General features: G+C 38.2%; 1 protein-coding gene across 1 annotated transcript in view; it reads left to right on the top strand.

The window, feature by feature from the left end:
• The window catches only part of LOC107757779 (T-cell immunomodulatory protein-like), a 130562-nt gene that overhangs the window by 106168 nt on the left and 9203 nt on the right, over positions 1 to 15191 (top strand). The window contains exon 15 of the mRNA XM_016575356.1: positions 10817 to 10941. Within this exon, the coding sequence (XP_016430842.1) occupies positions 10817 to 10941 (125 nt within the window). The remainder of the gene's footprint in view (positions 1 to 10816; positions 10942 to 15191) is intronic.

The following is a 15191-nucleotide window of genomic DNA, read 5'->3' as shown; positions in this document are numbered from 1 at the left end:
GGCCGCTCCTTCGTCGAATCCGCCGGCCGCACCGTTCTCAAGCCCCCGGCCTCTGCTCACTCTAGCCCGCCCGCCTCCACTCACTCTTGCCCGCAGTGTGTGACGCTGTGTTTCGTTGTGAAAGCGAACCTACTTTGTTTCAAAGGGCCAGGGTTCCCCTCACGCTAGGCCGCTGTGTTTTTCGCTGCCACTGATGATTCAAACGCGAGTTTTTTGGGCAGTGTAGAGTAGGGCTTGTTGTTTGTCATTTCTCCGTTCACAAATGCAGACATGGTTTTATGTTTACGTGGCGCGATACGCAACGCAACGCGTAAAAAGATAGTATAAGTCATTATAATCAGTAATTATGTCCCCACTGGATGCAACAAATGCCTCGTTTGTAATGGGTTTTATTGGTGTTGTCTCAACGTGCCGGGACACTTCATCACAGTATGGTAAGGGGTGTAAGTCACACGCTTGAGGTATTCAGCCAATCACAACGCACTGGATAGCTGGCGCACACCTCGCTTTTCAGATCGATAAGCTTTGTAAAAATCGACGTGTTTCAGAAAGGCGGGGCATAGAGGAGCAACAATAATGTACATTATGTGGAAAATAATGTGTTTTTTTAACCTTAAACCGCATAAACACATTGCATTACACCAAATACACAACATAATGTTCTTTTTAGCAACGTCATATGACTCGAACTAACTAGAAAACTAGATAAACTAGACTATCTAGAGCAAACTAGAGATTCTGTGACTAGGCACACATCAGTTATGAGGCTCGGATTGTCTTATTTCTTGATTGCTTAGTGTTTTATATACGAGTGTCTCGTGTGTTGTTTGGCCCTCAAGGACATCTGATTGACCAAGTTCAAGATCAGAGACACAGCGACGAATGACCCCATTTCACCTTTCTAAGAGCAGATAAGATTAAATTCCTCACGGCATTGACAGAACTCCATCACTTTGGAGTAAATGGCTGTTTTCCTGAAGTCTCTTTTGAAATACATCACTGACCTTGAGCTCTCAGTGGAAGCATTACATAAACAGAGTGAATGTTTCTCTCATGTTGTGGTTCTGTGTGTGTGCCTCCACTGGGCCACGTGCATGTCTGCATCTTCTGTGCGGTCCAGTTCTTTGTGTGTGTGTGTGTGTGTGTGTGTGTGGACTGTGCTAAAGATCCTCAGCAGAACAGAGAGCTGAATATGACAGAGCCATTTCAAAGATAAATGACTAAATGGCTAAAAGGACAAAAATTATCCTTAGATAACTGGAAATAATGGATTTTAGGGAACTTGTGTGCTCCATGCTTGTAAAAGAAACTGATATCTTCTTTTAAAAAATGGAATTATGTCCTGCTTTTAAAAGCCAGACCAGAGTTTCTGAACTTGCCTTTAAGTTCTGTCCAATGAAATTATAGCCCTTCTTCCTCTTTTATTGAGCAATCTTTCACTAGCCAGGAAACCACAAGAATTTCTGTTATCTTAAATATCTCCACTCTCTCATTGTCCTCTTTATCTTTGTTCTTTCCTCTCTTATTTGAGGAGAGATTCATAAGTGATAAAACACACCTCTATACACAGACAGCATTTATAAATGTTTATTGTCATATTAGAGTTAAATGGTATATGCTGACGTACTGGTCTATAATGAAATGTCACAGTAATAATGTTCTTGATTTGTCGTCTTGTACTCCTGCTCAAGCAGAATACAAATGAGCAGAAGTGTTTGGCTGTGCTTTCTTCCTAATAGTCGGAGTATGAAATTCAGTATGAATCTCTGGCATCACCTGCTGTGTGTCAGGTTTGTTTTGATGTTCAGGTCAGGGGCTAATGTGTTCCACAGAGCTGGTTATCTGTCTGTTAGGAATTTGCTCTCTGTCTCTCTCTGTCTGTCCATCTATCTATGTATCTGTCTGTCTCTCTGTCCATGATTCAATCATTCTACTTTATCAGTTTGTCTATCTATTGTTTTATGTCTGTTGTTTTATGTCCATGTACAGTTTTATGTCTATCTTTCATTCTATCTGTCTTATCTGCCATTCTGTCTATCGTTCTGTCTGTCTGTCTGTCTATCTATCTATCTATCTATCTATCTATCTATCTATCTATCTATCTATCTATCTATCTATCATTCTACTTCATCAGTTTATGTATATTGTTTTATGTCTGTATTGTTTTATGTCCATGTATCATTTTATGTCCAGCTGCTGTTATATGTCCATCTTTAATTCTCTGTCTTGTCTCTCATTCTGTCTGTTATGTCTTTCTATTGTTCTATTCATCATTATGTGTATATTTCATTCCATGTATCTATTGTTCTATCATTCTGTTAATTCTATCATTGTATGTTTCTGTCTGTTGTTCTATCTATCATTCTATATATCTGTGGTTCTATCTCTTTATGGTTCTATCTATCTGTCGTTCTTTCTGTCTATCCCCCACACACAGTTTACCATGTGAAGAGTTAAGGAGTGACAGGGAGCTGATGGCACTCCCACAGAAAACACAGAGGAATAGATAAATAAAAGCAATGACCATTTCAGCACAGAAACTGTTAGTAGAGCTTAGTGACACTGTGGCCCATCATCCCTCGGTGCTCTGATGCTGAACTTCTAACTACAGTTCTCTGATCAATGTCCTGCTGTAATTGGAGAGATTGTGGCAGGGTTTCTGGGGTCAGCTGAAGGACTGTAATGGGGTGTATGTTGTACGCGGAGTGGAGAACAGGCCAGGTTGTATTAGGGCCCTTATTCCCTCAGGCTCTCATTGGCCAGTAATGAAACACAGCACAGCAAGACTTATTGCACATTTAGACTCGAGCTCAGGACATGGGGACGGCGGTATTTCTGCTGCTGTCTGCACTCGCTCTCCCTCTCTCTATCTGAGGACAAAGTAACTGAGGACAAAGTAAGTAACCTCAGATCCCATGAAGGCAACATTGTTCATGTGCTGTCCTGATAACAGTTTAAAATAACTAGAAAAATACCTACTTTAACTGGAGCATTGAAAATAACTCACTTTTAAATCAGCTTGCACTCGCCACAAGAATTATCTTGCTATTAAATTATCTGAACTGAACCGAGTCGACTAAACCAAACAAATTACACTGTGTTTTCTCAATTGGCTTAATTGAGGAGCAACCTACAGTTTCTAAGCTAACATCTCTTCCAGCAAGAAATATTCTTCAGACCAATTACAAGTTAATTAAGACTGTGCCTCAAACAACCTGTGACATATTCATTAGTCTACCAATTAAAAATGTGTTGTGTACCATCACAAATTAAAATATTTTAATACAAAAACTATATAACACAAAATATATTGTGTGTGTATTAAATTTAGCATCAACTGCATTTGTTTTCTTCTTTTTAATCATTTTGTTATTTGTGAGTGGGAATTTATGTATGAATATTTGTATAGCCTGTAGGTAAATGTGCATTTATAGAAGGTGGGGTGAGGGGCATCCTCTCAAATCATATCAAGAATGATGAGGTACTTCAGAGGGTTTTGTTTTCATGCTTGTATAATTGGACTGACCCTTGCAGTACTAAGCTAATGAATGAGAGTTGTAAGTAAACAGAGAGAATGTGAGCAGAAAAAGGTGAAGTATGGAGGCAGACACAAGAGGAGGGAGAGAGGAGGCTGACGCAGAATGAGGAGAAAAAGATGCAGATCAATATGGGGCTCGAGACTGTTCTCATTAATTAGCCAAATGAATGTGCTGTATAATGAACAGCCCCTCTGAATCATCACAGTGAGGGACACACACAGACACACTCTTACATGTCCTGCACACTCATATTCAGGCACAGATGGAATCTGCTCACTTTTTAGTATTCTCTTCATTGATTTTAGGGAGGAATGTCTGCAGAGTTCTGCAGACTGATTTTAAACTAGATCAGATATGTTAAACAGAGCTGAGATTTCGACTGTTTTTGGTAGCTGTCATTGACATATAAGTCAGTCACATTTAATTTTTGTTATAATTTGCATTGTGACCCAATTAAAATGGTAATACCGTAGATTAAGGAACACTATTCTCTATTAACTAGTTGCTTATTACCATGCGTATTACTTATTGGTTGTGTGTTAGTACTTATAAAGCACATAGTAATGCCTTATTCTATAAACATGACCACTACAGCAACTACCTTACTTCCTATTAATTATCAGCAAATCAGGAGTTTGAGGAAGACTCTTTTCTTCTGTGAATAGGTTCCCTAATCTAAAGTATTGCCGTTAAAACTTTAATTGCTTGTTTTTATCAAAAAATTTGTTTTATAGCAACTTTTAATTGAAATTTAAATAACAGTTGCCTCACAAACCCGTAATAATGAATGATACATTTAGCTGTGCCTTTGTTTAGTGTGAAATAACTGTATTTTTCTAGTTTTATATACTACTTCATTTTCATGCTGAAGAAATAATCAAATGACTAGGATCTATATTTTTAATTGAGGAGTCATTAAAGGACACATCAACAATGATTTTTCAGTTAAATGTTTTTATTCAAATTATTCACCTAATACTCTTTATTAAATCTTAAATTAAACAAAAAAGAGAAAAAGAAAAAAGCTAAGAAATAAAGAAAAAAGTGAAATATAGAGTTTTGGTCCCCACTCAATTTAATAAGAAGATTTCTAGAACTTGGTGAATTAATTGCACAGTTCCATAGAATTATTTGAATTATACTGCAGGTACAGATCCTGAGTGGTCTTGTTTATTTCCAAAATGACAAGAATCGTATTGTCTCTCACACATTTAGGTGATAACACAAGTCTAATGTCTCTCGAGCCCATTCACCATCTTTCTCTCTCTCTTCTTCCTCATTCACGCGCTCATATATGTGCCGTGAAGTGTAGTTTAGCCTGCAGCTGGAGTGAGAGGTACGATTAGTATTGATCACAGCTTTTGTCCCTTTCTGAATCTCCCAGAGCAAATATAGACCCCCACCCATTCACAAGCCAACAAGATTATCCCCTCTTTCCTGCCGTCTTTTTCCAATGTCTCCTGTGATCAGAAACACTCCGTTTTAAATCACGCAGCCTTAAAATATAAGTAGGCACGCTTGTGCCAACCACAATTACATGTATCTTTATGATCGTGATCTGGATCATCATGGTTGTGGAGCAAAAGAGAGGATCTCTGCTGGTGTTAGCACCTCTCTGTCTCTGGTTATCACTCCAATCCATCAAAATCATGAAGAGAGCACATTCACACTCATCACATATACTGTATCATCTGCTTCCTCCCCATGAAGAGCGATAGAGAGAATGACTGTGATAATGACCTTTGTTGGAGACTTTTTTTCTCAGTAATTGATCTGAACGCCTTCTTTTTCCACTAGGACAGCTTGAAGTCCTTTCATTATGTTCAGTGCACATATAGAGAGAGAGACATCTGACCTAATGCAGTTCTTTCTTCTATAATTACCACTCTTGCTGGCTCTCTTTCTGTCCTGCTCTTACAAGATTGAAAATTCAAAGCCGCTCTATTGGTGTGATAAACAGAACTATACGTTGGCCATGCAGTAGTAATCACTGCAAATACACACACACACAATAGAGAAAAAAAATGACAACAACTTTGAATATAGACAGCAGAAAAAACAATCCGCACACGGTTATATGCAGGGCTGAAACCTCCTCAAAAAATCTTTATTATAATGCTTAATCAGAGGCCGTAAAAAAGTGAAAAGTGCAGCAAAACGTTTTCGAGAATATTGGATATATCTTGATATTGGATATTGGAATATTGGATCATATCTCGATATTGGACATTTGGCGCTGCTCCTTTTCTGTGACTTAACAACTTTGAATATCAAATTAATTTTGCATATCAACATAACTTTGAATATCAGATTTTAGAGTTACAAGGATCACAAGGAAAAGTAGCTTACATGTATGGTGTTGTTTCAGTGGTTGCCATTTTTCTAATGGCAAGATGTGTTGCACACCTTCCAACTTTCTGAGGTTTCACACTGCAAATATGATTTACTTGGACTGCAAATTATTTGTGTTGGTTTCCCATTTTCTACCTTCTCTGTTTATACTGGTTACATATAATGTGTTTTAATATATTTGGACTATCATTCAGTCGATATATCATTCACTCTTGGTAGGCTCGGACTTAATGAAGTGTCTGTTTGTCACTTTGGTTTATGTGGGTTTGGGATTTAATAGCATTGTAATACATTATATGAAGAGTTTGGTTCCAAAACGCGATAAACGCCATTTAAAAAAAAATCAGTATTGTATCTGTTCGGTACTGAAAAGTCCATTTTTAATTTTACGCAAAATGCGATATCCACCGTGCTATTCTGTCATGCTTTCTCCCTTTCTTTCCAAATCGCGACAAACGCCAGTCTCCCTTCTCTGCAGAATGTGATATATCCGCTTAACCAATCACAGCGCACCATTCCACGCACTGTAGACAGTAATGGCGGTGCTTTGAATACACCCGGCATCCTAGTTTTCCTCATCTACTTTGTAATTTGTGATTTGTGAAAAAATTAGGGCTGCACGATAAATCGCATGTGGTTGTCATGCGCATCTCATCAGTAAAGCCCGTTCTGTGATTAATAGTAAATCTTCATCACGTGCTTTCAGATGGAGCGGCATTTACTACACAGAGCCGTAGATCACTGCAATATCGCACTCATAATCGCAGATGAGTCACATTCGATTATGAACGCGATATTGTGTAGCTTGTCAGTGTAAGTGTTGGAGCGATGACTGATTGAATGTATTTTTAGTCCAGTGCCTGCATATAAGATTAGTATTGACCAAGTTCAGAGGCTGTCATATGTGGATCAACTTACTATGTTGTGTATTTTCAACAGTTTCAATATGAAAAATAACTTTTATATTGATTCAGTGGATTTATTGCATTTTGGGGGGGGGCGTGTCATGGATTTATTGCATTTTGGGGGAAAAAAAAACGTTTTTATAATAAATCTTTGAAAATCAGAGAATCAAAGAATTTTTTATGTTATTATAACCTAAAGATGCTATGTGAAAGTTTGAAACAGAAAATAGTTGTTTTCATCTTGCCACTTTCTTGGTAAAGAAAACACATTTTTACTCAAATTAATCAAAATGGATTTATAGCGTTTTGGAGCCAAATTCTTCATATCTTGTCGTAAATAATTATAACCGAATTTAAATGCATAGTGTAACAGTAAACTGATTAGTGTTATAACACTCATGTTAAAAAACGAGTTAAAAAACACTCATATTTTAAAACTGGTGTTAAATGTGATCTTGAGCAAGTTAGATATGCATTTACCTACTATACATCACCATTATCAAAAATAATAATAATAATAATTTTGTTTTTTACATAAAATTTCATAATTAAACATAATTTACCCATGAACCAAGAAAGGTATAGGGTAAAACCAGCTTATTTTGCCACCCCTTTTCATAACAGGTGTCATTATAATGTTGTGATCCCTAAATTCAAATTCATTTTAATGTGATTAATTGTAGTGGGGGTTTTTTTAGACACAATAATTTTTATTTGTATATATATGTAATATCAGTGAGTCATCAGTTTGCTCGTTTTGGAATATGGTTCATTTGTCTTTATAAACTTTTTTTTGTTGTTGTTTTTTTTAGCTTCTTGAGCTATATGGTCATTGCTGGGGAACAATATTTACATATAATGTGCACACAGAATACATTTGACCTCAAAATGTAGTAAGGCCTACTCACACCAAGTCTATTTTTTCCCTCATGCAGTCTGCATGACAACTTTCTTTTTACATCTTTTTGAATTCCTGCCTGCCAAGTCAAAAATATTGTGCGGTGATCGTGTTAAAATATCGATCTGTTCTTTCTTTAAAAAAAAAAATCATTCATGTATTCGTACTTGTGGCGAGATTGACTACAATTTGACATTGGGCTCTCTGTGAGGTCTGGTAACAAAAAACTGTTGGCGAACATTTCGTCTTTTTGAGTCATTCAGTCATTCCAGGTTCTTTCTCTTCCCCTCTCTCTGCACGTGATGTCATTCTGGCTTTGAGTGGCCATATTTTCGCTCTGCTGTTTTCTGTGACGGTAGCGTGATAAGATGGGAAATGCTGCTGGGGGCCTCTGGAAGACTCCACTTATCTCCCTCAGAGCAGACACGTGTCGCTACACACAAATCAGTGTCTGGATCAAGCCGCCATTTTGGCTCTGCGGCTTGGCGAGTGGCTGTTCCTCTCTAACCTCTCTAATCCCTCAGGCCCAGGCAGCATCGCCACCATTTGTTCCTTTTATCGCTCCACAAGCGCCCAATCGACAGGGCAAAGAATGGTTTCTATAGCAACGCTAGACCCGAGATCATTTAACAAACAGGTTTGCTTGGGGAGTTGATCTCGACTGTTGGGTTTAGGCTGATAGAGTGTGTTTGTGTGGACACCAGAATCTGCTTTCAGTCTATGTTTGCTTCTGATATACTGTGTTGTGTTCTTTCAATCTGCTTCTGAAGTATGCATTGTGGCTAGCAGGTCCATTTTTTTAAGTTAGAGACAGATACACTTGTAAACTATTTCTCCTTTTTTCCCACTCGCTCTCCAGAGTGCTTTCCACCTGCCTGTTGTTTGTCAGCTTGAAGCTATTTTCTCTCTCTCTTTTTGCCTTGCATGCATTAGAGTACATCTTCTACCGAAATGGTCCTACAGTTGTAGTTCGAGAGAATATGTGCCCTTGCACTTGTGTGGACTGTGGTTGAGTGAGCGTCTGAGTAGGTGTGTGTGTAGGAGGCAAGCTACAGCTCTATTAGCTTGTCTTGCACCTCAGCTTGTGCTCGGCTAGCTGAATCTCAGTCCTCTTTGTTTTTTGGATACTGTCGCTCATATGTGTGTGCATGTGGTTTCCCTACTACTACAAACCCTCATCTAAATGGCATTGAACCCCAGTTTTTAAATTTTTTATTAAATATGTTTAACACAAAAATGTAACACACTGCTTTGAAATGATATTGATTGTAAAATGTTCTGTTAAAAAAAATGAATTGAAATTTTTTTTTGAAGAAGAAGAAATGAATACTTTTATTTAGCAAGGATGCATTAAATCAGTCAAAAGTGACAGTAAAGACATTTATCATTTAGATGCTTTCTATTTCAAATAAATGCTGTTCTTTTGAACTCTCTGTTCATCAAGAATCCTGAAAAACATGCTACAGTTTTCACAAAAATATTAAACAGCACAACTGTTTTCAACATTGACGATAATAAGAATGATTTGAGCACCAAATCAACATATTAATGATAATGATTTCTGAAGGATTGTGAGATGCCGACGACTGAAATAACAGCTGCTGAAAATTCAGCTTTGCTAACACAGGAATACATTACATTAAAAATATATTAATATTGGAAACCATTATTTTAATTTAAAATTATAATTTTTTTTTGTACTGTATTTTTGGTCAAATAAATGCAGCATTTATGACTTAACTAATATTGGGTAGAGAAAAAGATATTAATAGTGTGTGCGTGCGTGCGTGTGTGCGCGCGTGTGTGTGCGCGTGTGTGTGCGTGTGTATGTACGTGTGCGTGTGTGTGTGTGTGTACACAGTGTAAATGGGTCTTCATGAACATATACTGCATTGCTGCCTTTATATTATAGAAAAGGGGAGCATCATTTTTGGGGGTTTTTGGCATCAGAATGAAAACTCTTACACCATAAGGGCGTCATAGTCTATAAAATCTAAGGCATGTGTAGGCTTGTCTAGTTCATTCATTCATTTAAGAAATGTCCTTCAATTAAAGAAAACCACTGAAGGACATCTCATTATGGGCTTAAAAATCTGACTGAATGCAATACACAAACAGGTTCTGTTCTGTAAATGATAATAGAAGACATAGATCGAAATACCAACATTGTATGCTTCACTACTAGAGCAAGAGTACAAAAGATCATTCTTGTTTTGCTTGTTTTGTTTATATTGGCTAAGGATCTGTTCCTGGTCAGTGAGACTCGCTCTACATTTTCCATCAGTCTGTCTATTTGATCCTCAGATTGCATCCAGAATACCAGTACTGCTATTATGTGCCAAAGGGAAGTTATTAGGAGACCCTTGTTCTCTGTCTCTCTCTCTCTTCTCTCTGATGCATAATGGGAAATCCGCTTATACACATCTAATTGTTCTTCTCTTTAATGGCATCATTAAGTCAGACACGACACATGAGCAATGGACTGACCTTTCCCCGGTTGGGGACTGTGTGTACTTCAGCAGGACACATAAAGTGCTCCAACAGTTAGTTCAGATTTAGTTCAAGTGTCCTTTGACCAAAATCATTAAAAATTAGATTTTAGAAACCAAAAGAGTTTTGGTGACCATTGACTTATATTGTATGGACCAAAAAAACATTTTTCAAAATATCTTCTTTTGTGTTCCACAGAAGAAAGTAAGTCATACCGGTTTGAATCAACATGAGCATGAGTAAATGATGACAGAATTTCATTTTTTTGGTTACCTACCTCTTTAAAGCAATCGTAGCCTGTAAAATATGTTAGTATGCAGATTTCTGCAGTAGTTTGTTGAGGTTGCATTAAAGCTCATGAGGATCTGAGCAAGAGCCCTTCATATGCTGAGATCTCTTATTATAAGAAGCCTTATTTATGGATGACACTAATGGCAGCTATTTTTTCTGTTTTCTCCTCTTTCATCTTCTCCTCCCCCTCCCTCACCTGTTCATGTCCTGTTTCATACCTTATGCTTCCCTCCCCCTCACACCCGGCTGTTCTCTCTTTCACCTCTCACTCCTCCACCCTCAATCCCACTCTCTCCCTCCTACAATTCCTCCTCACACATCCTCTCTCTCTCTCTCTGCAGCGGGGCAGCTCAGCCAGTCGGCTCATCTCGCGCTCCAGCTGCCCTACACCGTGCTCGGTCTGGGGCGCAGCGCCAACTTCCTGGATCACCTGTTTGTGGGCATCCCCTGGCCCCCTGGAGGGAAGGTACAGACATACCTACTCACACATGCTCACAGACACTCGCCATATGAAGGGAGGAGGGAGGAATCATGGGTAGAAAGGCCCCGGGAGAGGAAGAGCATGCAGATGGCCTGGTTTACTTCTACCTGCTCTTTTTCTGTGTCTGAAAACGGAAACATTGTGTCTGACATACTATATACAGGTGCATCTCAATAAATTAGAATGTCGTGGAAAAGTTCATTTATTTCAGTAATTCAACTCAAATTGTGAAACTCGTGTATTTAATAAATTCAATGCACACAGACTGAAGTAGTTTAAGTCTTTGGTTCTTTTAATTGTGATGATTTTGGCTCACATTTAACAAAAACCAATAAAATAAAACCAATAAAAAAAACATTTTTAGTGAATTGTTGGAAAGCATTCCTTCTGGAAAGTATGTTCATTTACTGTACATCTACTCAATACTTGGTAGGGGCTCCTTTTACTTTAATTACTGCCTCAATTCGGCGCGGCATGGAGGTGATCAGTTTGTGGCACTGCTGAGGTGGTATGGAAGCCCAGGTTTCTTTGACAGTGGCCTTCAGCTCATCTGCATATTTTGGTCTCTTGTTTCTCATTTTCCACTTGACAATACCCCATAGATTCTCTATGGGGTTCAGGTCTGGTGAGTTTGCTGGCCAGTCAAGCACACTATATATATATAGTTCTTGTTTATAGACGATTATAGAGATATATAGCCAAGATAGTGCTTACATCTCTCTATCATTTCCAGGTTTTCAAATTATCGTGGTGTTTTTTTTTTTTCCCCGTCGTCCCTGTCTGGTTTTAGATTTGAAATCTCTCCCTCCCTCCTCTTCCTCTAGAATTCCCCAAGTGCTGCTTATTTAAATTTAAGACGTCAGCTTCCTCTGCTGTCAGTGAGCTAAACAGAGGTCTTTATCAAATAGTGATTAGAATTGCAGATTTGATTTACCAACACACTCACACATGAATACATGCACATGCATGCACATTCACAATAACACAAAACTTGTGCATGAGCGAGCCTTGCATACAGCAATTTGCTTTGTTGTGTTTTTGATAGGGCTGGCGATTTAACACATTCATTCAGTACAATTAATTATTTGTAAAAATAACCCAAAAATGGCATATTTAATTGTGCCTTCTGACCCATATGCTACTACAGCCAAAACAACTCGTCAAACCACACTTACTGAGAACTGTTCACACAGTTTGCATTAACAAACAGCTGCATGAAGCATAGAACATAATGAAATTGAACACAGGAGTCTTGAGGCATGCTTTTTAAAAGTTGAACTGTTTTTTAACCTGACAAGGTGTCTTTAAAATTCAGTGCTTATAATGCAAGACACTGGAAAAACAAGACACAACACAATGGCTGAAAAATGTTCGTCTAGCATTTGGAAATAGTACAATATATAGATTTTTAAAGGTGCTTTTTGTTCGATTTTTGTTCTTCTGCTACACTAATTATCTTGCTTTGAGGGCTTTTCTCAGCAAATATTGATATATGTGATTAATTGCATATTCATTACAGTTTTTAATTGACCTAAAGTATTTTTTTTTGTATACTACAAACACTGGAGAGAATGAGAGACTTTGCCAGAGAATTTCCTCACAAAGGCTCTGCATATGTGGTTGTTTTTCTGACACAGATGAATGTTTCTATACAGCATACCTACAGTTCCTGCTGACAGCTCCGGTTTGGGCTCTGAACTCTCAGAGCTCGTGTGGAGAAGGGAAAGCGGCTCAGCCTTCTCTATCGTTTTCATATCTCTAATCTCTCAACAACATAAGTTACCACGTCAGAAGAACATTGTGGAAAAACACATGGCTCAATATTGCAGAATCAGAGCTTCATTTTATTACATGTTGAACTTGAAAAATTTGGTTGACACTTGGGTAACTGTCCTTGTTGCACGTAACGTACTAATAACAGTAAATTATGCGTAACTAACCCTAAACTAAACCCTAACCCTAGAGTAAGTACATGTTGTTAATTAATATTACTCAGTGTTTATTTGTGTAATTACACTGTAACAAGGAAACCATAAAATGAAGTAAACCAAAATTTACTTGAAGTAATTAGTGCATAAATCTTGCAGTCAGCACAAGCAATGAAATGTTTGTTTTTCCCACATATTAGACAGTTGCACTCTTAAATTACGTTATATCATCTCATCTTTTTGCATTTGCAATATCCTCCATCTATTTAAAAAAAAAAGCCCCATTGCGTTCCCTCTGTTGCATAATCGTAAGGCCAGGGCCTGTCGGTTATTGTAACTCTTAAATGTGTGGGCTTGAGCTGCCCTCCCTCTTTAATGCTCAGCAGCAGTAGAGGCTCTTTGACTGTAACAAATCTTTGTCTTTCAGTCAGTGCCCACGGTTGACCTCCGCAGTAAGCAGAGCCTCGACTACCCACAGGGAGACTGAATACCACCCCATCCCTTCCATTTGCAAGCCTCATCCATACTCACTAAAGACACATGCTAAAAATATCTAGTTCAGACCCCACACTCTTCCTCAACCGTGCGTGTTCACGCGCATACCGTAATGTTGAGTTATGATAAATGTGTTGTCGGAAATTAAAATCTGTACCCCTGGAGGATTCCCTCAAAAAGACTGATTTAACGTTTGCTACTAATTGCTGTCGAGAAACAAGTTGAAGAGGGAAAATTACCTTTGTAATTGATAGAGGTACTGTCTTCATAATACATTAAAGCTTACAGAGATTTCCCTTCCTCTAATGAACTTTTTTGCAAATAGCTGGGGGAATAGACGACTGTTGATGCTGCTTCATATTTGGAGGCTTATTAACTGCATGATGCACTGAAAATGATGCCGGTTTCTCCTACTGAAAGACTTATGATTTCAACACGAACGGAAAAGGCTGTTTTCATTGGATCTCCCATGTTGGTTCTGTCAGTGCTTAATTGTTATTAGTATCGCTCTAAGAGCAGAGTAAATATTTGACAAATTAGCAATTTGGTTGGCCTGCGTAGAGTATTTGATGTGAACATCATACATGGGGTTAGCGGCTGAAGAATTTGATTGGGTTGTAGCCAGTTTGAGCTAACAGAGTTGAACTTCACAGATATTTTTAGAACTTGTTTTGTGTAGCTTTGATCACCTGCCTGCAAATGGCTTCCCACCTACTCATCTGCACTTTAAAGTGATGCTGAATTCTCTGATTGGACTCATCGCTCTTGCTCTCTTCAGTAATGGCACTGAAGCTTCACTTCACGCTGAGAATATCAGCACCTGAAGCGTGGCTCTCCCTCTAGCTTGTAAAAGTTTAGTTAAACAGTCTAAATGTGGGCTAAATTGGGTGACAAGGGATGTTGGAACATTGTATCAGCCATTATGTATTTAAAGCTGCAGTCCGTAACTTTTTTTGGTTAAAAAGTATCCGAAATCAATATTTGAGCAAGTGCATAGCCAGCCAGTGTTCAAAACTGTCGCCTTACTTTAGTCCGATTCACAATGGTAAGCTTATAATAATGTTTTCTAATTTGAGTGGTACCGGTAGGTTTTTGCGGGAAATTCGACCATGACACTGCGTCATTACGTCACGTCTGTAAACATAAAGAAGTTGTCCCGGCTACTAGGCTATCGCATGTGAGGAACCTCCAGGTGGCCGATCGTTTATAGCCTTTTCTCACAGCAGCCAGAATAATTAAATGTATCATTTTGATGGCAGATTGTAATCCATAAAGGATTATGAAACACATGTGACAAATTAAATTATTCCAGTTTTAAATGTGCATCTGATTACAGAAAGCCTGGGATTACACAGGATTTGTATTTTAAAGAAAACCAGTTCGAAGGAAGAATAATTTGCTTTTTGGGTTAAAAGAATGTCTTTATATGAAATTCGAATGGTGTGACACACTACATACACATAGTCACGCAATGCTGATGTTGTTAACATTAACAATTTGAGAACAAAGTATAACAATAATAATAATTTGCATGGTTTGATGTGATATGAGCTAATCGAACGTTAGATTTACCATTGGTAGCGCGATTTATTGTAATACTTTTTTCCTCAGTTGGTCAGAACAAAAGTGGCTTGTTACTTGTTCTGATGATAATATCCGGTGAAAATTCTTATTTGGGTCATATTCCAAGACGTAGGCGAGAATTTGTGATTCCTAAGTAACGTTACAGTATCCACACCGGTGCGGTGACTGACAGCCACACATTCACCTCAAAACATTATATTCATCCACACTAGAGCCGTGCCGGCGCAC

Source organism: Sinocyclocheilus rhinocerous, unplaced genomic scaffold (assembly GCF_001515625.1).
Source record: "Sinocyclocheilus rhinocerous isolate Xijiao unplaced genomic scaffold, SAMN03320098_v1.1 scaffold294, whole genome shotgun sequence".
NCBI lineage: Eukaryota > Metazoa > Chordata > Actinopteri > Cypriniformes > Cyprinidae > Sinocyclocheilus > Sinocyclocheilus rhinocerous.
The sequence above is the reverse complement of the archived record's forward strand: the minus strand, read 5'-3'. Positions and strand labels throughout refer to the sequence as shown.